This window comes from Sebastes umbrosus, chromosome 6, assembly GCF_015220745.1.
Source record: "Sebastes umbrosus isolate fSebUmb1 chromosome 6, fSebUmb1.pri, whole genome shotgun sequence".
Classification (NCBI taxonomy): Eukaryota; Metazoa; Chordata; class Actinopteri; order Perciformes; family Sebastidae; genus Sebastes; species Sebastes umbrosus.
In genome coordinates, this window is record NC_051274.1 from 8,271,379 (window position 1) to 8,295,539 (window position 24,161).

The 24,161-nt window shown below is 41.3% G+C and overlaps 1 protein-coding gene across 5 annotated transcripts in view; it reads left to right on the forward strand.

The window, feature by feature from the left end:
- plch2a (phospholipase C, eta 2a) overlaps window positions 1-24,161 on the forward strand; it is a 214,371-nt gene that overhangs the window by 148,059 nt on the left and 42,151 nt on the right. For all 5 annotated transcript variants that reach the window (XM_037773701.1, XM_037773702.1, XM_037773704.1 and 2 more), the window contains 3 exons: window positions 13,575-13,721; window positions 18,808-19,051; window positions 19,241-19,370. In XM_037773701.1, coding sequence (XP_037629629.1) covers window positions 13,575-13,721; window positions 18,808-19,051; window positions 19,241-19,370 — 521 coding nt within the window. The remainder of the gene's footprint in view (window positions 1-13,574; window positions 13,722-18,807; window positions 19,052-19,240; window positions 19,371-24,161) is intronic.

Sequence of the window (24,161 nt, forward strand, 5' to 3'; positions counted from 1 at the left end):
TGGATAGGCAGCAGCATTATGGCGTTTTGCAAATGGAGGCTCGGTTACATGGGTAAGCTTTGTCGGATACTCTGAGTAGAGTTACACTGGTTGGATATCCAAGATATCAGCCTGTTGCGGATGTCTAAAAAAAAAAAGCAATAAGATAAACAGTGTTAGTAAAGCTGTTGGCCACCATGTCCGAACCACAATTCCTTGCAGTGACGATATGTCCAACTCTTCTTTGTGGTCTACTTTGTTGTCTTTTTGTGTAACTGGTCAGCAATGGAGACTTTAGCGGAGATCATAATGTTTTATTTATTTATAAGTGAAAAAAAGATACTAGGAGATATTGTTTTTTTTTTTTTTTAACCATTGTCATTGCTTAAGATAACGCCCAATAAGGTGAAAAACTAAACTTGCTAAAAAATAATTATTTTATTATTTACAAATATCACAGCCTTCATCTAAATGTTAAATTCTCCTGAAGATGTTTGCCCTCTAAAATTATATTCTGTAAATCAAAAGAGCAGACTCGGAAAAGAAATACGACGAGCAGGTCACTAATTATTTTACAAAAAGGATGTGAACATTGAATCAATGAATTACAGTTCTAAACCCCCTCCTCTCCCATGGTGACTCGTCTAGATGCTCTCCGCATTGTTTATCGTATGTCCTTATGGCTGAGGCGTGGCGCAAAAATGCTGGCGTTGCGCCGTATGATTATGACTCAGAAAAAAAAAAACGGTACGCCAAATAGTACCGGTACTGCGTGAGTATCGGCCCACTTTTCTGACAGTGAACGTTTGTAAGAATCGACACAAATCCGAATTTTTTTTTTTGTGCAAGAAGCAACAGAATCACAAGCATTGAACTACTTGCTTGGTTTCATGACAACTTGTTGCATATAACTTCAACCTTTCGAAAGACTTGAATGAATCTATTGGTATTTTGATTCTGTCCGTCACCCTATAAGACTGTACTTTATGGTGGCCATTGCAGATCACAAGGTGGTTGACAACTTTAAACACCTTTGAAACACCTTTTATAAATGAGGAAAATATACCTCAGTGTGTGCCCACTTGAGCGGTCAGAGGTGCATTGCCTTGCTCGACCCACCTGTTTTGGGCAGGGAGTGTGCCATTCATTTTCCCATCCCACAAATATCAAAGTGTCTGTGTGTGTTTTAACCTTTACACTACCACACTGTCAGTCCTCATTAGGTTGCTACTTTAACGTCAGTAAAATGGCCATCTGCACCACAGAGTGACCTGTGTGTGCGCGGATGCAACATATGGCCAACAGACAATCCCTCTGAGCTTAACCTGGTGCCCTGACAGCAGCTGACTCCGCCTGCTCGGCCCATATTGTGACTGTGGCAGCAGGACAGCAGCCACCCAGGATAACCCTGCCACGTCACTGATGTGACACCCACTCATCTTACCTGGCTTCAGCCTCAGCTGTGTTTTGGTGAAAAACTGCTATACCTTAGCCGTCAGTCACCTGTTCTCTGCTTCCTGCTTTAACCCTATTGACCAGCCACAGCAGCTGTGGCCTCCAGCAGGACTGCTAATGTCTGTTAAATACTGAAGTGTTGATGTAGATCGTCCCCTTAGACGGCAACCATGTCCTGCCAGGAAGTAGAGACCTGCAATTTACTAGTGTTGACAATAATTGGTGTGGTTGAAAACAAATACATTCCTCAAAAAAACATATTTTGAAGGTGGCAATTGAATTCAGATGTGACGGCAGCATTTCCAAATTCAGTTTTGTCTTTTAAATGATTTCAAACCCAAGGTCAAAACACTTTAACTGTCATCTTCTGACTTTTTCCCTTGCCCATGCACCTTGGAAGTATAGTGCCAGAAAACCCTAATCTGCTGAGTACAAAAAAATGTTTTTGTCAAGTTCAGGACAGACTAATGTCATGGAATATTATTATTCAGATGATCTAGTCACCGTAGTCTAAAGTGGCAAAACGTTTCTGTAGTGGTAAATCATTTCTTGAGTTGGGTTTATTTTAGGGCTGTCAATTGATTAAAATATTTAATCACGATTTATCAAATGATTGTCCATGATCAATTGTAAAATTAATCACACATTTTTCATCTGATCAAAATGTACCTTAAAGGGAGATTTGTCAAATATTTAGTATTCTTATCAACATGGGAGTGGGACAATATGCTGTTTTATGCAAATGTATGTATATATTTATTATTGGAAATCAACTAGCAACACAAAACAATGACAGATATTGTCCAGAAACCCTCACACGTACTGCATTTAGGATGAACAATATGCTCAGATCATAACATGGCAAACTCAAACCCAACAGGCAGCAGCAGCTGTCAGTGTGTCAGTGTGCTGACTTGACTATGACTTGCCTCAAACTGCATGTGATTATCATAAAGTGGGCATGTCTGTAAAGGGGAGACTCGTGGGTACCCATAGAACCCATTTTCATTCACATATCTGGAGGTCAGAGGTCAAGGGACCCCTTTGAAAATGGCCATGTCAGTTTTTCCTCAGCATAATTTTGCTTAAGTTTGGAGTAGTTGGCCTCTTTTGCGACAAGCTAATACGATATGATTGGTATCAATGGATTCCATAGGTAGCTTTTTTCTAGTTTCATATGATAGCAGTATATTCACTCTAGCTTTAAAACTGAGGCCGCTACAACCTAACAATTGCAAGTTGCGTTAAAGAACTTAGTGGCGTTAAAACAAATTTGTGTCAATGCGTTATTAATGCGTTAACTTTGACAGCCCTAGTTTATTCATATTTGTATTGAGATACTTTTTGTAATTTGCTTCCAACTAGTGTTTGAAGAGTTATGTTGTCTACCTTTTGTGCAGAATGGGCATCATTTCTAGGGATAGTCATACATTTGTTGTTTTTGTGCATTTAAATTTTGTTGCCTACCATTTCCATGATTAATTTGCCTAACCGTGATCTGTCCCTAGTAGAGTTAGGCTGGTGTAAACATTTTCAAACCGGTTTGATATTAAGCCACAACAATGGAATGGACCAGTATACCGAATTTAACCACTAAGTGTCGCACTTGACTCAGCAGCCGCTCCAACAAAACCCGGAGGAGCGGCTTGTCACTACAACGAGAATAGCTGGTCCACCTTAACACCCAATTTAAAGGGATAGTTTGGGTTTTTTGAAGTGGGGTTGTATGCGGTACTTATCCATAGCAGGTGTATTACTTACAGTAGATGACGGTCGGCGTGCCCCTAGCTTGGAGAAACGGAGAGGAGCACCGGCACCAGAGCAAAGCAATACAGTGCTGTGGACGGGGACGGCAGAAAAACGTATTTTAGCCACCTAAAAGAAAGGCTCACCTAAAAAAAGTATATCTGTTTAAATGTACGCTATATCTAGAATATTTTCCAACGGCGAACTGAACTGAAAGTGAAACGTATTTATACTGTTTTTGTCATCTGAGCCTGCTGGCTTTGGAGAGAGCATAGATAAGCTTCTTTTTCAGTTCAGTTCCACCATCAGAAAGGAGAAGGAAAGGGCTGTCTGACGGCGAGATAAAGCGGTTAAAATATTCTAATATAGCGTACACTTAAACAGATATTGATTTTTAGATTGAGATTTGTTTTATTTTCTTTAGGTGAGCCTTTCTTTTAGGTGGCTAAAATATGTTTTCCTGCCGTCCCCGTCCACATCACTGTATTGCTTTGCTCTGGCGTTGGTAATCCTGTCTGTTTATCCAAGCTAGGGGCACGCTGACCGTCATCTACTGTAAGTACCACACCTGCTATGGATAAGTACCGCATACAACCCCACTTCAAAACACCCAAACTATCCTGTGTTTGATCTGTCCACCCTGACCTCCTCCCTACACAGATTTGATTAAAACATATTTTTTTTTGTTGAACCTGGGAAGTCGTGTGTCCACCACGACAAAGGATCCTTATTGATTTTCCATTGGCATTGTTTCCGTTTTAACTCATACCATGCCACCACCACGTAAAGCACCGTTAACAGGTCCTGTTTGATGTATTTCTGTGAGATCAGGCTGATCAGATGCCTTCTCCGCATTGTGTGATTTTAACATGAAAATATAGTTTTCTGTCAAACTGTTTGCGTTTCAAATTGTTGGTGTCGGATATATTGCATATGAACCACACAGAGTCTTGTTTCTATTTTAAATTTAAAACATTTACACTTTCATGTGTCGTCCTGAATCGAAACACTTGTCAATGGAGCCTTTTTTCTGAGGCTTAGGTGGAGAAAACAGGGCAAATTATCTACAGAAACAAGCGCTTTAGTTTAGTTGTGATCACTCCTGATAAGGCTTTTTGTTTGCTCTCATTAATCAAGCTTGCAGATAGGATCGGAACTTGTTTTCATCCATTTGATCATCCAGTTAACATTCAGCGTTCCTCCACAATGGGCGTCTTCTCCACATCCACACGCTTTAAATCTGATGTTGTAACCACGGCAACGAGCCCAGATCCCCACTAGTAAAGAGTGCGCTGCCTTTTCTGTGTGTCTCGTGCTCCACTTTTGTCTCTCTCACCATCTCTACAAGGTGTTGTACGTGTCTGTGCTGCTGTTGTCTTTGTTCTCTCAAAAACGATGCGTAAGCAGCATCTGACTGCTTTACAACAGTTCATCCCCGTCTTACTCCACTCTACTTCTACTACTGCTGACGTTCCTCATAGCTGTGTCATTATCTCCTTTTGTTTTATTTCTTTATTTTTGATTGGATTTTTTTGTTTCCTTTCCTCAAAGTTGATTTGCTTGAATAATTTGCACTTTGGAACTTACAGAAAATTGGTGTTTCTTGTGTTGGTGGTCTTGCCATCAGCTCGTAGAAATGTCAACGTTACTGTTAATTGCACCCATTGTGTTTTTGTTTTTTTCATCCTTATTTTCTGGTTAGGACACCGGATTAAACAGTTTGGCAGTGAACACTGCTCTTACCGGGACGTCTCCTTTGTTAATTATTGGTCTATTTAGTGTTCAGAGAATACCGACCTCTGTTAATTGTTGAACAGTTGGACTATCACAGAAGACACACTTACATTTGGCTGATTTGTTACCACGAAGCACCTTTAGAACATATTCCAAATGACAAAGGAATGTTGGCAGTGTGAATTTCAGCAGTGCTGGATAAAGTAACTGAGCTGAGCTGAGCTAGTAAAAAAGATTTAGTGCAGGAGATGGTGTATTGATGGGATTTTGTAAAGTGCAGCAACAGGTGATTTTTTTTTCCAAATGAAATGTGAAATGGCAGTGATATACTGTATATTTGTCACCTATAATGCTTTATGGTTATAATGGTTCAGCAGCAGGACCAGTAAAAGCTTGTGAATGAAGTGGACCCTCTCTCTTTACCACAAATACGGTACACAATACAGAGCCTGTTTGGTCAGTGATGGGGCTGTTGAATGTATTTAATGTATGTCATCCAGAAGCCAACTCTGTCATTAGATGTAGCCTTTACAGCTGGGTCGGTGTACAAGCTTAAACCGGTTTGATGTCATGCAAACCGGCTGAACCGCCATTTGTCTTTTTGACACGTTCTGGCAAATTAAAAAGTAGCCGACATCAGCAACCTGTGTGGACAGCGTCATGGCGCTAAATCCAGCTTGTATTGCATTATTAATAAGCAATGTGACAAGGTGGTTTACATAATGTTTATTTATAAACTGACTAAAGGAGCTGCTAGTGTCTGACAGGCCGCGAGCCGAGGCCGGCAACATGTACAGTAGAAGTGGTAGGGGGGGAGAGAGGCGCATGACGCACGTTGTGTTCATTTACTGGAAAGTTCATGTGTTTTTTGGGGTGTGAGTTAGTCTCAAGGAAAACTAAAACTATGCCAACGTGGCAACATTTTGGATTTGAAGCCGACAAAAGAGGTGAGCCGAAAAGCACGAGATGAGGCAACGTGTCACATAAAAACATGACGTGTCAGTCGTTCTTCTGATTGTGGTGCCGCTTCGCTCTGTTTCTTCTTCTTATGTAGTGTCTAATGGCGGTTGGCAAACCAGCTCGGAGGTGCATTACTGGAATTGTTACATTCTCATTCACAGACTCGCTCAGTCCACTCAGGAGCGGCTGCTGAGCCAGCACCTGGTGGTAAAATTTGGTATACTGGTCCGTCGTTCGAACATTTTCAGACTGGCCCCAACCCTAGTAGCCTGTTGAGTAGGGCTGTCCTTGACAAAAGAAATTCTTTATCGACTAATCCATTAGTTGATTTAATTGTCTGTAAAACTGAGTTTCTTCACAAAGAATCACACAAAAACACCACTTTAAATCACCAGAGATGTGTTCATAAGTTTCTTGGAAATGAGTTTAAGACTAAAGAAATCTTAGTCGACTTAGACGAAGACAACTGATTAGTTGACTAATGGACTCAGAGGGGGCAGCCCTACTATTGATCCTCAGCAGAAATATCAGCTCAAACAGACTTTTTCTTTGGTGTCGGGTCGGGTTGAGCGAGGTGACGCTGCTCTGTAGTGTTTTCATATCTGGTTGTTAAGGGTTCATCTGACGCAATCAGACTGTTAGCTTCTTCTGTTGTCCATGTTTGCGTATTGCCATAGCAACCTACTGTATGCCACGTGGCTTTGTAGTTTCCGCAGTCTCCCCTGATGTTAGTTGCATCTCACTGACGCCTATAACATCCCGGTGTCTGAATAGACTCTGGTGATTTTTCGAGGTCATTTGATGTGTTATTGTAACTTCAAATGGTTTTCACATGTAAACCTACATATAGATGTGGAAGACACATTTCTAAATTGTACCTTTTAATTGCTCTATAGACAGTACAGGAATGAGTAGAGCCTCAGCACCAACCATGAACACAAGGTCCCAAACCACTGGGCTGTTGGTTAATTGATTACACCAGCCTTTATTATTCAGGCACTCTCAGCCTTCCGTAGGGTATGACGAACCTTTCTAGTGGGCCAAATGCATTTCTTCCACCACATACTGCTAAATGGGTGCTTGTCTGTGCTTTTTGTTCTGTATGTGGAGTCTTGCTGAGTTATTATTGCATTGCTTATTGACATTTAATATTTTAAACATGATTTTTTTTGCAGTTAGAGCATCTTGTAGTAGTAGTGATTTATTTAAATCCATCTTTGACGTATTTTTTAATTGCTTCACCCAATTTTATCGGTTGGTTGATTGCCCTGCACTGCAAAAGTGGGCTACAGTAAAGTACAATGTGTCCACAGAGAGCCCGTAGGCTTTACGACCTACGTGGGTTAAACCCACAGACCATGCTACTTCTGTGTGAGTACTCTTTAGCAAAGTGCAGGAGGAAGATATTTCAAAGATTGGTTGACTTCCCAAGGGGTTTCCCACACACGGCCGGCTACATCACAAGAGCAAACACATTCTCCTTTTAGTCGACTGGCAGGGGAGTTTGAGCGAGAACTGCCTCCTCATCCGTGAGTAAATCATGTTCAAGGCAACCGCAAACTGGAGTGTGTTCCACGTTGAAACAAGTCTCTGGTTGCAGTTCGATTAGATTTTAGCCTCTCGCTGCATTTGTGAAATCAAACGTGTGTGTGCAACATGACAGAGCAAATAGAGACTCGCTACTGCTTTGCTGTTGTGTTCTCAACTTATCTCCACCTCGTCTAGAGAATGGAATATCCCGACAGTTTCCTTTTAATGTCAGTTAAGTGAACACTCACATGGTGGGTGGACAGTTAAGCTCTCTGGCTCCATGGTGAGCTGTGGACGCAGGCGGCGATGGCAGCAGATGTAAATGTTGCGCTGGAGACCGTGATGGCTGTTAGAGAGTGTGCAGCTCAACTTTGACAGGAGGAGGAGGATGAGGAGGAGGAGGATGAGCATGAGCCCGTGTTTTCAGCAGTATGCCATCCTGACCTGAAAGCCTGCAGAGTCTGCATGCTCTCGTTCCAACCAAACTTTGACAGCAGCTCATTTCATGGATCACTGCCCACTCTCTGGCTGAAGGAGTGCTGATCCTTAACTCTGCCACTGGGCACCAGGCGCTGCAATCAGCCAGCAGCTACAGAAAGAACTCTTCCCTTAAAAATCAATAAAAAGCTGGTCCACAGCCATGTTGCATTTATGTTACGTCAAAGAGCCCAAGCTGTAAAATCATTAAGGGTCAATTGGTTATGGATAATATCTCCCTTCACCCACATCGAAAACCAATCTCAAACAGCGTTGATAATTGGTTTGTTCAGGTTTTTTTGCGTAATGGCTCATGTACAAATTCAATTTGCAGCTATGAATGACGTTTTAGATTTGGTGCTAATCTGTTTTTAAAGTCAGGCACCTCGGCGGAGGTCTGCACTCTCCGAGTACCATTCTGGTTTGAAATGTTTCAATACAAATGCTACATTTTTCTGCCTTGCGGAATATTTACATTTTTTTTTCTACAAAACGCTGGTTTTCTGTTAACAAACGTCTTAAGTGTCTAAACACAAGCAGCAGCACAAGTCTACAACTTTGACCAGGCATTTGATGTAATCCTTAATGGGAATACTGTTATTATTTGGGGTGTAACAATGCACAAAATTCATGGTTTGGTACGTCCCTCAGTTTTGGGGGTCACAGTTTGGTACATTTCTGGTACAGAAAATAAAAAGAAGAAATGCAAAATAACATTTTTGTCCTTTGTTTTGAAAATGTAAAGACTGTGTGGTGGCTCCTTGACAATTATCTAATCATTATACCGCACATGGTTTATTTATTATTTATTAATTATGGCATTGTTTGTTGTGTTTCCAGAGACAGATCTTACACAATTTTAGTTGAAAATTGTCGACACACTCTTCTAACTCTTGATTTCTAATTTGTGTTTGCCACAACAGCACTTGCTATAAAATCAACTCAAGTTAAACAAACTAGCATAGTTTAGCCAACAGACAACCAAAGCTTCCCATGTGGATGTTGTATTTTGGAAATTTACTGAAGGTTTATATCAGAGGAAGATTTTGCTTCACATCTACTCTTCAGCCCTTCCTCCCATGCTCTCTCTCTCATCTACATAATAGCTCTCTCTCTCTCTCTCTCTCCCTCCCTCTCTCCCTCTCTCTCTCTCTCTCTCTCTCTCTCTCCCCGAGGTAGTACAGTATGTTTAAACATAATTAAATTTAAAAAGGGGCTCTAAATTTTAGCGCAAGCCGTAGTTGCCAGATCTATTTTATAGTCAGGAGCTAAAAGCAAATCACACATCCTATTGTACAAATTGCCCACAAGTATTATCACTGTACACCGGCAGTAATAGCAGTTATGTAAGTTACTCAATGGGACACTTGAAAAACTGATTCTGAAACACCTCAGTGTTTTTGCACGGACATAGAGTCCGCATCACAAAGAATCTATGGGACATATAAAAACATGGATAAAAAACAAACAAAAAATCCTCTTTCCCACTAAAATGACCTGTGTTCTACACATACTGTATAGCCTGTATCCAAGTAAGAAAGGGTAAAACATTATAGATTTATCACTGACTGTGTAGTGAACCGAAGAAAAAATTGCGTGCAGGACCAAACTGTGTCGACCAGTTCAGGATGTGTGTGTGTGTGTGCCAAGAGTTAATCTGTGGGCACGGTGGTGGCTGCAGTATTAATTATTCCAAAAAGGATGGTTGTAACTTTGTGTGTCTGCTGGGCAGGATAACAGGAGAGTCAGATGGCTCGTGGGTTCTGCTCTACCAGACAGCATTGTTCACTGATTCTGCCACTTTGCATTGCCAGTTTATTCTCTGAATTAGTTACATGTTAGAATGTTCAATTACTAAAAGTATGGAAGCCCAGTATGGCCATGGTTCTACCTGCACAAACAATAATGTTCTTGTAATCACTATGGAAGTACCTCAGGTCTACGCCAGATTGCTGTGCTGATCACATTACACGACTGTCTGTCATTGACATGTTTGTGGCTGCACATTAAACGAGTGATCTTCAGACATTTCACTTGGAGGAATCCCCAACAAGTGTGCCTGCTCTCTGAACTACATTTAGTCAACAAAACACACACAGGAAGTGATAAGACCACACGCGAGATGAGTTCTTTCCTCCTCCCAAAATGGATGTCCGTAAGAAGCTAGCGATCCAAGTCGTTTGGGATATTGCCCTCGTCCCCTATCTTGCGCCGTCGTTGGCTTCAGGTTGTCACTGCTGTCATTGCCGGAGAAAACAATCTTCACCCTACAGGATTTGGACTCGCAGACAGATCCAGATATTTAACCTGCTAGATATCTCTTCTGTGTCTGCGACGCATCAGCGCATCAGATCGCGTCTATGAAAATTCACACGTGGCGATCGTCACTCGTGGGACGGAGTGACGATTTGCCTCTGAATTGGGGCTTTTGTCTGCGATCTTCAAAAACAGTTCAGCCCCGTGAAAATCCGTGCTAAAAGCATGTAGTGTAAACTCTGCATTATTTGTTAATATGCTGACAGTCTTTCCTGGAAGGCGTTCATCATGTTGCTCTTGGTTGTTGATGTGAAAAGTGTCAGAAATAGTCAATCCTATGTCAGGAACATGTGGGGGTTTCCGGAGCTGTTTGACCGTCAGCAGATTGTAGTTGCATACACCACAGGCTAAACCTTTTAGGTCTTTACTGCCTTTGACTGAACCTTCAGCACTCATCATTATCTACTATGCACTTGCATCTGTATCTTTAACATTGAGTATGTATTTCTCTGCTTATATCTTTTAAATTTGTTTAAAAATGCTATAGGCCGTATTTCCTTTTTGTTTTTAATGCACAATGTAAAGCACGTTGAATTGTCTTTAACATTTCCCTTCCTTTAAAACTATTAAAGTGGGTGTGTAGTCGTCGAGTAGTGATGCTGCCGTTTACACAGTTTGTCTTTTAAGATGTCAAAGATGCTCTGATTAGCCTGTAATATCCAAATGGACCACTTTAACCTATAGAACGCTACACATACACATACAGCACGCTGTAATAAACCAGCTTTGTGTTGGCATGTATTGTTAACCTAACAATACACTGGCTGTGGTGTTGTAGAGTTGTGCACTTTGCTGATAAGGTCCTGAGCAGGAATTCGATAGCAGAGGTTAGAAGAACGCTACTGAACTAAATTAACAATACCCTGGGGGTGGGCTCGCCACAGCCGGGACCAAATCAATGCTCAATAAGAGCAATCCATCACCGCTGCTTTACTTACTTACACAGCAGATATTTTGGATGTTGCATTCAGGTCAGTTGGGTCAAAATGTGATCCAGGTTTCAACTCAATCATTCATTTCATAGTTGTGTGTTTTCTGTGAACTCTCTCTGTTGCAAATCAGCCTCATCAGACACGATTGAACGTGCATTCCTTTGGTGTTGATACGTTTGACTCTTGATTAGGCATAGGGATTTCTGGCACAACTTCAGCTCCTCCTTACTGCATGGAGAAAGTCTGAAAACACTTGTATTATAAAGAACAATGGTCTGACAGTAAATTTGTTCTTTATACTGCTCCTCAGAATCTGATTTTAGGAACACAAAAAAATTGGGGCACATCAAGAATGTTGAAGCTTTGTTTACATACTCGCACGAGACACCGTGGTGCGGGCCTTCGTGGATGGTGCGCGCACTACAAGCATGCACTGAGGCTTTTATGCTCAGCGCGTTGTTCGCTGCAATATGCTCCGAAAAGCCAGGAGGCGGACAAACAAAATATTCTGTGGATAAGCAAGAAGTCTACGAGCGGTACCGGAAAGGAAAGTAGGCTGCCTGGCAACAGTAGTAAACACTAAACACTATTACTGTCGCTTAACCTCCAAGTCAAAATTACTCTCTGTCTCTCGGTGCTTCGCCTCGGGTTGCCACTCTTTCCGTGAGACCTTTTTTTTTTTTAGCTTTTTCAAAACGATCCCTCATATTTATTTAATGTAATTTGACTGTCAATGAACAGTCGTAGAGCTTAACAGTGCTTTAAATTAAAGGGTGGGTCCATTATTATTTTTTTTTTTAGGTTTTTATATCATTCTGTAGCTTCCTAGTGGTGTCCCTTATGAATTCAAATCCAAACATTTTTGTGTGAATTTGAATTTTGGTGAATGTATGTGTGCTTTAGTGTCAAAATGCTATTTCCTCAAGCCCTTCTAAAAACGTTTTCCCACGTGACCCGACGTAGGTTTCTGCATGATGATGCTGCTACATATACAGTATATTTACATCCTTATAGTCAGTGTACTAACGTTACATACAGTAACTTAGATGGCGGTCGGTATGCACCCAGTTTGGAAAAGCAGACAGGAGTACCAGCACAGAAGCTAAGCAATGTACTGCTGTGGACGCCACGTTAGTTCAGATCCAAAAGTCACACAATGAATAAAACAAAACTAACCGACCGACCGAGGCAGCGGTAGAGCAGGTACTTCCATGTTCTGAGAGGTAAAAAGCTGCTATATTGCTGTTTTCAAAGCCACCAGACTACATTTACAAAAACAGTAATTTTACCTTGCAGAACATGGGAGTATACATACAACCCCACTTAAAAAAAAAAATCCAAACTAACCCTTTCAGTTATTTCCAAACTTAGCACATGATGACATATTCCTGTCTGGTTATGTTATCTATAAACAGTTTCTCAATAGTTTTTTCCAACAGAAACCAGAAGATACAAACACTAGAAGTATCCTCCTCAATGATATTTTACCCAAGAATTGTTAGTGACTGGCCTTTTATGCTGCATTATTTGGATACCAGCTTTAAATTTGAAATTTAACGGTAATATCTTAAGGCTGAGTTGAACCAATTTTCTGGTCAGAAACTTTTGTTAAGCAGCCAGACATGTTGAAAGCCACGTGTGTCGATGATCTACTAACCTTAAAAAAAACGTGTGTGCTGAGTTGGCCCAGTTTCCTGCATGCTGCGGGGAAATTGTTTGATAGGATGTGACTGACACTTGATAATTGATATTTTGGCCACATAGGGTGTAACCGCAGCCCAGGGCCATGTGGCCGTCCACACTATTAGCTTCCTGTGGAGGAACTGTCAAATTCTCCCCCCAAAATAATGGCAAGCACACACGATAGGCTTGGCTGTATTTTCAGTGCCACCACTCAGTGTTTTGACACGTCTCATTAAAATCAGTCTCATTTTCTAGGTGTTTATTTTATTCCTAGACGGTGCAGAATTATTTCTATTAAATTTAGGCCACCTAGAAATCCTCACATCTCAAAAGAGCCTCCTGGTTTTATTGAGTTTCACTGTTGTTGTTCTGTCATAGTCCACAGTGTGAAGTAGAGATCTTGTTAAAGGGCTTTTCGTGGAGAAAATTGCCTCTCGCTGTCATCTATCTTCTCTCCATTTCTCTTCCTCCCACAAGACAAGCAAAACCCTGTCAGCAGTGACAGGCATATCCAATGAATTTGCCTTGCATTGCTTTGTGTTCATGTGAGTGTATAAGTAAATAACTGTGTTTTGCATGAGAGCCCAGATGGAATTTTGTGGAAATACATGTACACACATGCTCAATCCCTTGAATGAAAACATGTTATGTATGTACATTTTTGTCTGTCACAGTGCACACTCCAGCGGTTTTTGCCTTTTGACAACTTTCCAACCCTTTTTTTTTTTGTCTCTTCTGTCTGGCTTGTTTTCTTGCCCCCAGTGGAGAAATGTATGAGCTCCATGCAGATGGGGACCCAGATGGTGAAGCTCCGCGGCGGCTCCAAGGGACTGGTGCGGTTCTTCTATCTGGACGAACACAAGTCCTGCATCCGCTGGAGGCCCTCGCGCAAGAATGAAAAGGCCAAGAGTGAGTGTCTTCTTCCCTTCTTCCAGTCACAAGAGAACAGCTTTTCAAATCTGTCTTGCTCCTGTTAATTGCAATGTATTCATGGTTCAAGGTGGCAAGGAATGTTTCTAGGCATCCCATAAGCATATTCTCACTCTGATGTTCCATGTCATCCTACCAAGAGTCTCAACCTAGTGGACCTTTGACAATTCAATTTGTCACAGAGACAATGGCAACATCCTTTTTTGTAAACAGATACTGAGGGATTGCACCAGCTACTGTAAACCAGACTAGTGCTAGTATTATAATTTTCTTAATTCAATCTATTAAATAAATAAATATCATGTCTTGGTTAAAGGAAAGAAATCAAACATTTTAGATAATGTTTTATTTATTGAGAAGAAATGCCCCATAATATGCAAATAATAGTTACTTGGTGGTACAAGGCGATGTCCAAGACTTTGTTCATTGTGTCATGACCGACTCAGCATACTTAAGATGTATTAAAGGGACTGTTTGTAACTTTCAGAAATGCTTGTTAACAACGACACCTGTCGCCGTTAAGTCAGCGTCGAGATCGCGCTCGCTCGCTCTCGCTCGCTCTAAATAGACATGAACGAGCTTCGCTCAAAACAGTGAGGCGACACACGTCAGCTAAAACCACAATATCACTCTATATTTCACCTGCTTGGTAGTAATGTTAGCTGACCAGACGAAGGTCTCTCCATGAATCAATGCGGATCCTAGTGTTGGCTTTTCCTGCCTCAGCGCAGGCTGAGGCAGCGGGGCTCCGCAGCGAGTAACGTTGTCGTCTCCACCCGCAGCCGGAGTGAACAGGGAGACACCGGCACCCGGTCGGTAACGAGACGATAACGTTTCTCGCTGCGGAGCCGCGTCACTTCACAAGACACGGAAAACCTCTGTTGGTCCGGAGGAGCTGCAGCATTTATATCTGCACAAACGTCCACTGTACATTCACTAGATATTTTCAGAGCTACTAACTCTTCTGCAGTGTGGAGTGAGCGCGCGTTCACGTCTAGAGGTGGAGCGAGTACGCGAGAATGCGCGCTCTGTCTGTGAAGGCAAGCAGGCAGCAGAGCAGTGGCTCCGGCCACACGCGAGTCTTGGACAACGCGCATGGGATCCCGACCCGGTACATTTATACGATTTAAAAAGTTACAAACAGTCCCTTTTAATAGTTTGAGTTTATACAGTGTACTTTATATATGATAGTGTTTTGGAAAATCAATACAGTATCGCAAAGCATAATATCGTGATACTCATGTATATCAATATTTTCTTACACCCCTATTTATGACTCTTGTGTACTTGTACACTAAGATTTTAGCATGTCACAGGTGAATATTTCCATCAATTATTCACAAAAGTAAAACGAGAAGTAAAAACACATTCTATCACCCGGGGCCTGTATACCACGAAGCCAGTCCAACTGAGTCTGGCTGTCTTTTACCAGGCTTCACTGAGCCCAACATTGGTGATCCTTGATAAGTGGTGTCATGAAGCGGGTTGGCAGTTGGCTCATTCAGTTCTTGCTCTTAGACATTCCCTCAGGGCTGGTTTGAAGTGTTTTGAATGTATTTTCCCTGCACAGTATGTGCAACAAGCAAACAAAACCATTTCCTGCAGTGTTTTAGAGTAAAAGAAGGAAGGTAAAGGTAATTGTTAGCATCGACCCCCAGTGTGGCTGGGTGTCTCATGGGGACTTAAGGGCTCAGTTTCCTGTTGCTCTCCCTCCTCTGTAGCCCTGGATTTAATAAGCTTCTTAAGTCAACTTAATTATTCATCAGCTTTAATCTGCCCAAACAGTGTCTTTAACACACTTGCCACTAAATACAAAGGGGGGGTGGGGGCTTTCTTTAAAGACATTGGAAACTAAATCCCAGAATTTATCTTAAATCTTAAACCTTTTACGGTTGGATGAGTAAAACGTGAACAAAAATGCTACTACCCAAACTTTCCTCAGCTGATTACTTCTGAGAAACACCTTCAGTTTTAGTGTGAAGGTACTGTAAACAGACCTTCCTGCCTTCATTTCTCTTGATGAGCCGATACCCAAAGCCCAGGGAACACTATCGGTATCGGGACTGAAAAAGTGTGATTGGTGCATCCTTTAGCCTTTACACTGAATAATAACAATTTTTAACATTTTAACATTTCAGTAAACTAAACTGTTACTCATAGCCTACGTACGTCTACGGCCCGTAGCTTATCCTCTAATTTTGGCAATCCTCAACAGTGTTGGCTAATCTTGAGTTTCCCTAGCTACAGTAGGTTTCCAAATCCCAAAAAAAAGAAAATTCTTCGAGGAAAATGGAGTATTTAATAGTGCGTGGACAGATTTGTTTGCTTTCTGCGGCGAAAAATTTGCAAACAACAACAAAAGTAATTGAAAGACATTTCCGGAACAAACACACTGGAAGCTCCTGCTGAAAAGAGCTTCCACACAAATCTCCTCAAGACAATTCTTCAATATCCTGCCTCTCATTTGCACTCACTGCATTAGACTTAATAGGATGTGTTACCTTCATTATAAGGCTTAAATACGTTTCACGGCTCCAGACAGATTTTTTAAAATTATTTTTGGCCAAAAATTGCTCTTTTGATAGTAAAGGTTGCTGACCCCTGCACTAGACAAATGCATGTTCCCAGATTTTAATCACGCTCCAACTGACACAGCCTCACCCTGTGTGTGTCCCTGCATCCCCTCATTTGATACCTTGACAGGTCTCAGTCACTGTAGAAGAAAACAATGGTCTGGCCACTGTAGCCTTTTCTGCCAGCATATTCCCTGGCACACGTGTGTTGTTCTCTATCCTCTATAGAGGCTTATCTCAGAGCGCCCACTGGGACAGACTGACAGACAGACAAGAAGAACTGCAGGCTTCCGGTCTGCTCTCACACTGACCGGGTGTCCTGTGTGTCTGGCAGCACATTTGTCCTTTCTGGCCCAAACAAATAACCAACAATCCAGATTTCCAGTGAAATTAGCCAATGACAACCCCCCAAAAAAAAAAATTACAGCTAGTGATAGTTTGTCAGCTATTTTCAAATTTAGTCTTAGAGAACAGAACTCGTTTGTAAGTCAGCTTCTTATTTCAGTCAAGTTTTGGTTGACGGAAACTGGACATTTTGAGTGAATGTCTTAATTTAATCATAGTCATAGACACAGTTGACAAAAACTTTGTGAACAAATGAGTTTCCAAGCCTTTTTAGTCAAACTTTATCAATCAGCTTCAAGGTCAGACTCCACCTGACTGGCTTTGGTCTATAAAAACTAATGTAAATTGGCCTCAAAATACGAGTGTGTGTGTGTGTGTGTGTATTGTCAAAGAATTCTGGTTTGCATATTTATGAAATGAAACCAATTATCAAATAAATAAATAAATAAGTAAATAAATAGTTAAAATAAAAAGAAAAGTGTTACTAATCAAAAAAAAAAGGTCATCAAGAAGGGTTACCCCATGTTTCTATGTAGTAACTAAAGCTGTCAAATAAATATAGTGGAGTAAAAAGGATAATATTTCCACTGAAATGTAGTGGAGGAGAAGAATGAAGTAGCATGAAATGGTAAAGTATGGTGCAAGTACTTAAAATGTGTACTTGTATTTGAGTAAAGGTACTCAACTGTAAGTCTCTTACTTGCTGACCACCTGACATCATCATCCTCAAGCCCTGCGGCTGGCAGCTCATCAAATATTCAGCCAGTAGTAGTAATAGTAGTAGTAGTAGTGGTTGTCCTTATCTACCAGATACCTGGTGTATACTCTTGCATAATTTATAAAAGTGCTGCAGTCAGGAAAAGCATGTTTACATGTGCATTTTCCCCTCTGCAGGGGTTTATGGAGAACACTTACAGCCCCATGGGAGCCAACACACAGAACGGCAGCAGCATGTCGAGTGACATGTTGATGGCAACTTTGACATCCAGTAGTATATATTCATACAACTGCCACAAAAAGTTCTATACCGTACAGCCCAGGGGATGGGGTGTATGTGTGTGTGTGTGTGTGTGTGGCTGCATTATGGATGAGCGCGTATGTAAATAATGTTTCATCCATGCAGTATATTGTATGACTGAGATAGAGCAGTGTTGTGGTTATCTCCTGTGGATGTGGAAGGGGTTTTGGGGAATGATCACGGTCTGCACAATTTCCAAAATAGCATGCAGGCTGAACAAGAAGCAGAAGTACTAATCATGTGCTTGCTGTCATGGGGAAAACTAATGAATGACTTGAGGCAGTGTCTTCCGGTAAAATGTCATTACCATCTCATAAATGTTGCATCTTAATAAACAGAGCTCTCTGGGCGATGCTCGTTGAGTTGACTATTTTTAATCCTCCGTATCATAAAGCCCCATTAAACTACCCCTTATGCCCACAACAATTAATTCACTATCTTGCCTTGAGGTGGAAATTCTCAAAACCAGTAGAATACTAAAGACTGCAGAAGGATATGTTGGGTTTAATAAACTGAGTTTTGCGCTATTATTTCTTTTTTTAAAATAGGTTTTATTATATATCAGCTGTTGATAGTCCACAAAGCTCGAATCCTGGAGGTCTACTTACTCCATGGGAGGAAGAAGTATTGAGAAATTTTGCTGAAGTAAAAGTAGCAACACCAGCATTTAAAAATACTGCATTGCAATTAAAAGTCCTGTGTTCAATTTATGTACTTACAAAGTACAAAAGTATTAGCAGCAAATATGTACTTAAAGTATCAACAGTAAAAGTACTTGTTAGGTGGCAGAATGGCCCCTGTTAGAGAGTTATAATATTGCAGTACTGTTGTGGCTGGTCTAGATGCAGCTGGTATTAACTACTTTATACTGTTGGGTAATTTAATCTAGAGCAGAGCATCATATTTCATATCCGTATGTTTTGTGTCTGCAGAGTTACCAGTAACTGGATCTGTCAGCTAAATGTATCGCAGCAAAATGTACAATATTACACTCTGAAATATTGTGCAGTAGAGGCATAAAGTACATTGAAGTAATCACGTAGTAAAAGTACCTCCAAATTGTACAGTACAATACTTAAGTAAAAGTACTTTGTTACATTCCGCTGACTTTCTGTTTTTCCTCCAACAGTCTCCATTGACTCCGTCCGGGAGGTGCGTGAGGGTAAGCAGTCTGAGATCTTCCAGCGCTACTCAGATGGCAGCTTCGACCCCAACTGCTGCTTCAGCCTATACTACGGAGAGCACATGGAGTCCCTGGACCTGGTGTCCGGCACCGGAGAGGAGGCGCGGACCTGGATCACAGGCCTCAAGTATCTGTTGGCAGGCATCAGTGATGAGGACAGCCTGGCCAAGAGGCAGCGCACCAGAGACCAATATCCTTCATCCTATTACAGTTTATATCTACGGGTGTAAATAATGGTCTGTTTTATAATCTAGAGCTTCATGATGAAGATTATACAGGGCTGAAATCTATGGAGAGTTTGAGTTTCATTTTTAAAGCACGACAGGCTGGGTTGTCCTGAATCTTTATGCTCCTTTTCCTTAACCCACCGTGCCATCACGTGGCTGAAGCAGACGTTCACCGAGGCCGATAAGAACGGCGACGGCAGCTTAAGCATCAGCGAGGTGCTGCAGCTCCTGCACAAACTCAACGTCAACCTGCCCCGACAGAAGGTCAAACAGATGTTCAAGGTACATAAAACAGCGAGGGCAGAGCCACATCAGGGGGCCTCCAGAGTGGGTAGTCAGCGACGTGAAAGCATATAAAAGCCTTGGCTATCGTCATGTGCAGTGTTCCAGGGGGTGGTCCGGGGGAAGAAAAAGTCCACTTTGCTCTGTGGTTGCTGAAGCAAATGTAAAGATTGTCTCACAATCAAACCGACCAAATGTCACGAATGGTTCCTTCAACTACACCAGGGTGTCGGTGCATCAGTGTAAACTTCCACATTCCAATGAATCTGCACAGCTGATGTTTACTTGCAGCTGATGAAACTGGATTCTTATATTTACATGTGAAATTGAAATGTGTCTAGAGGCAACATATTACTCTTTTTTTATTGTTCAAATTATTAAGCAGGTTGTTTCATCTCAGAACATTTGCAGTACATTCTTTAAATCAACAGTTAATACCTTAGAATCCACAGAAGTTGTTACTTCTTAAGCTGCTGATTGCACTATATTGTCGATACACTGAGAGGACAAAATAATGCTGATTCTTACTGATTAAACTCTTAGGAAAGAGTCTGAAGAAACACTGCTACAAAGGTCATGCTAGACTGAATGGCAGCTAGCGACATTTATCAGCTACGAAATAGGTCAAGTCAGTTTTATTCATGTATCCCCTAATCAGAATCAGAGCCCTTCAGTCTGCACTTTGAGTTTTGGTTTGAGAGTTTTGCTACCCAACACCCAACGGATACCAACAAAGACTCGGCTCCGTCGGTTACTTTCAAATGTAAAATACACAGTCGTGCTGCTGTCTCTCTCTGACTGAGCCAGTTGTCTGCATCCATGTGTTTCATTTGTTGTAGAAGTAGATAAAAAGATGATGCGTTACGTTAACACGACAAGCTAATGGTCAGTAATGTCCGTTCGAGTTTGGCAGTACCTGTTGGGTTCAGTCAGGTCAGGTCTAGTTCGGGTCTCAGTCTTAAGTAACAACCAGACTCAGAGAAGACCGGACTCCGGCGCGACGGGGGCCGTTACCGGCTGAGCCTCGATCAGAGGGACTCAGGCCCTCGATCTACACCGGGCAAGCGGTGTTCCGTACGCCACATTTCGCCAATCCGCCCGTCGGACGGGGATTCGGCGCTGGGCTCTTCCCTCTTCGCTCGCCGCTACCGAGGGAATGCACCTTCCCCACTTGTGGGCGTGGTTTCAGCGCCTCCAGCGCCTTCAGCGTACACACCCTCAGCGTTTCAGAGCAGAGAATACTGCAGATTTTTTTTAATCATTAAAATTTGGCTGGGTTGTTAGTAACACATTTTTCTGTGGTGTGACAAACCCAGAATGCATATTTATTATTGCTTTACAAGGCCTTTAAACTTTAAACATTAATAAGAAATTATGTGAAAATGTCACAAAACTGTGCAGCTAATGAGCCCACTGTGCAGTCCAGCTCAGTAGGGCAGTAAATGGGCTGATCAGGTCACTTGAGACTGCAGTGTGCACTTCCTTCCTGGCAGATTGCGAGTGGGCAGTAAAGACACTTTGAATGATTGCTACCGCTGCAGATGTTGGCAAACACACGGCTCAGCCACTAACTCTCTTCCTCAGCAGAGGGATTATTAGCATGCTGCCGTGTTGAGCGTGTTGTTTTAGCCGTCCTCCAACAGAGAAGCTGGCCATCACTAAGTCCAGCGGCCTGCTGACGGTCACCCATATGGTGCTGCTGGGACACAGATGGCCTCTGGTGTAATGCAGGGTAAACACACCAGGGACCTGACCCTGTACTTGTCTGCGGACATTCATGAAGATTTGTGTGTTGACAATCTCTTGGCTACGTCCTTTGGCTTAATCTACTTACAGTTGAGAGGGAAGAATCTGTGCACTGGACGTCTTTCCCATTTTGAAGACGTTAACTGATGAGTCTGTACCAGTACCATAATGAATCTGATCACATGTTGGAGCACATTGCAGAATATGTTTGCATATTAATGAGGATAAATAACTTCTTATTCCTGTGAAAAGCAGAGTTCTGTCAAACTGGCAGATGTTTCCAATATTTTGTCCAAGGCATTTATGTCAATGAGGGTAGAAAAAAATATCAGAAAACCTCCATCAGCCTCCCATATGACCATTAACAGTCAACACGTCTTTAAAACAGCAAAAGGTGAATATTATAACCGTTATGAATGTAGGATTTATTGTAGTGCTGTTGTATTAGACTGCTTTAGTTTTAGCAAGGTGGGCCTAATGAACTAGCAACTGATTATATGTGAAGATACAGTAAGTAAGTATGTATTAATGAATGACATATAATTATGGTGTAAAATATATACAAATTAACACTAATTTCATGAATAACTGCCACACGCATTTGAACATTTAGAAAGGTGCTGAAGGTGAATGATAAAGTAGTTTGAAAGGGAAGAACATTGTTTCGAAAAACTGTACTTTAAATTACATTTTCATTAAACCTTTTACAGTGTAAACATTTTTTATCATAGAAAACAAATTTTGAATACATGACTTCATGAAGAACAAGGCACTCAACAACAGAGACTCATGAACAACTCAGCCTGTGAGGCAATGTGAATGAAAATGTTTTTATTACTACATTGTTTTGGGGGTCCAGCAGATCAGTTACCTGATATACTGTAGAAGATGAACAAATCAATTTTAGTTAAGTTAAAGCTGCAGTAGGCGGTATATTTTTGGCATCATTGGGCAAAAATTCCATAATAACCTTTCAGCATATTGTAATTCAAGTGTTCTGAGAGATAACTAGACTTCTGCACCTCCTCATGGCTCTGTTTTCAGGCTTTAATAAATCTAGCCAAGGACGAGAGACTTTGGCCAATCACAGGTCATTTCAGAGAGAAAGCGTTCCTATTGGCTGTGCTCCGGTCATGTGACCGGAACTTGTCGTTCCTTCAACAGATTTCACAATGGCTGCCGCGTCACAAACTTTCTCATTTTACAGCTAAACAGTACACTACAAGATGATTCTGAAAACATTTGAGGAGAGAAATAGGCATTAAAGTAACATAATATTGATTCATTTTTGATCAGCGCTGCCTAGTTTGACCGTTTGGTCGGAGTTCGCGAGTGATTGACAGCCGACTCTCACAGACAGCAGCTGGACAGCGGACTCCAGATCAGTTCTGACTGCTTGTTTTCCTCCGGTCTGTGAAATCTTGCAGATGCCGTTAGGAGCACAAGAGGAAACAGAGGCACATGATATTTTTCAGGTTACCTGTTTCATGTACTACTGTAACGATATAGCGACCGTTTTATAAAAATAACTTTTTTTAGTAACTACTGTAGCCACACTCACAAAGGCTGCAACAAGATTTTGGGGAAGCTTTTCCACAAGAGAAGAAAAATAATTGGAAAAACTTGTCAAAACATAGATAAACAGAAAGACAGAGTAGTTTATTGATCCCAAAGGGAAATTGCAGTGTCACAGCAGCCACATCACATAAATCACAAGCAAATGAGGAAAATAGAAAAATGGAATGAAAAAAGACAAATGATGTAAAAACAAACAAAGAAACAAAAGCTGAGAAGAGAAAAAAAGTAGGACCGTAACCTTTTAACTCTAATATGTATTGAACATACATGATGAGTTCCCAGTAATGTCCTGTACATAGTGTATCATACTGTTGATAATGCTATATGTTGTAGAGTAAGGTGGAGGATTGTTCTTGCATACTGAGATAGAATTAACTGGAATAGAATCTATAAATCATCACAATCCTCATCTCAAATGAAATGATAGAAATAACTGAGTTCACCAAAGTTCAAATTTACTGTCAACTCTCCTGGTCATTAGTTGGGTTCCTCCAAAAATATCATGGATAGGTCAAACACGGGACTTTCACCCAGGACACCGCTGTTCATGTCCTATGTGAAACCAAAAGTCAACGTTGACTTATTTAAATTCATGTTTGTAACCTGTATAATGTAACAAATTTACTTATTTTAAGTTAAAGGGTGATGTTTTTATTAAATTTAACCAGGTAGTTTTGTTGCTATCTTGTTTCGTTTCAAAATGCTAACCACGTGTTTTAAAACAGCGACCGCAATCCGAGAGAAAATATGTTTCTCTCAAAATGTAATTGAAAAAGCAGTTTAGTTGTCTGGGAATGTAATTTTGTAGAAGACAGGGTTGGACTAAAGGTTGAAAATAGTTAAACCTGCAGGGAGAAATGAGTCACCAATGAGCAGCCTAAGGGAATAACCTGCATTGACATGACTGTTGAGGCGGTTAACCTCAATTACTTGCTTTGATCGTTTGCGGTTTGATACAAAGTGAGCACTCTATGATTAAGCATAACCACTTCACCTTGTGCTTTGTCAAATTGTCCTATTATAAAAATGTAAACGGTAAATGAACTTGCATTTATATAGTCACCTTTCTAGTCTTCCAACCACTCAAAACACTTTACACTACATGTCAGCATTCACCCATTCACACACACATTCATAGACTGATGGCTAAATACTCATTCACATACCGATGGCACAGCCTTGCCCAAGGACACTTCGACATGTGGACTGAAGGAAGGGGATCGAACCGCCAATCGTCCCATTAGTGGGCGGCCACAGTTTAGTTCGTCTCACTAGTGCTATTGTCTTGCATGTGATTTGGTCCAAATTATCTGTAGTTGTTTTTATCCTCTACGTCTAGGGCACATTTACAGGATTTTATGATGTTCCTGTATGTGCACCAGGAGGCCTTCCCTCTCAATTGTTCATTTAAGACATTAACTCCTGATAAAAGGGGAAACTTATAAACAGAAGCAGAGTGGAAAAACT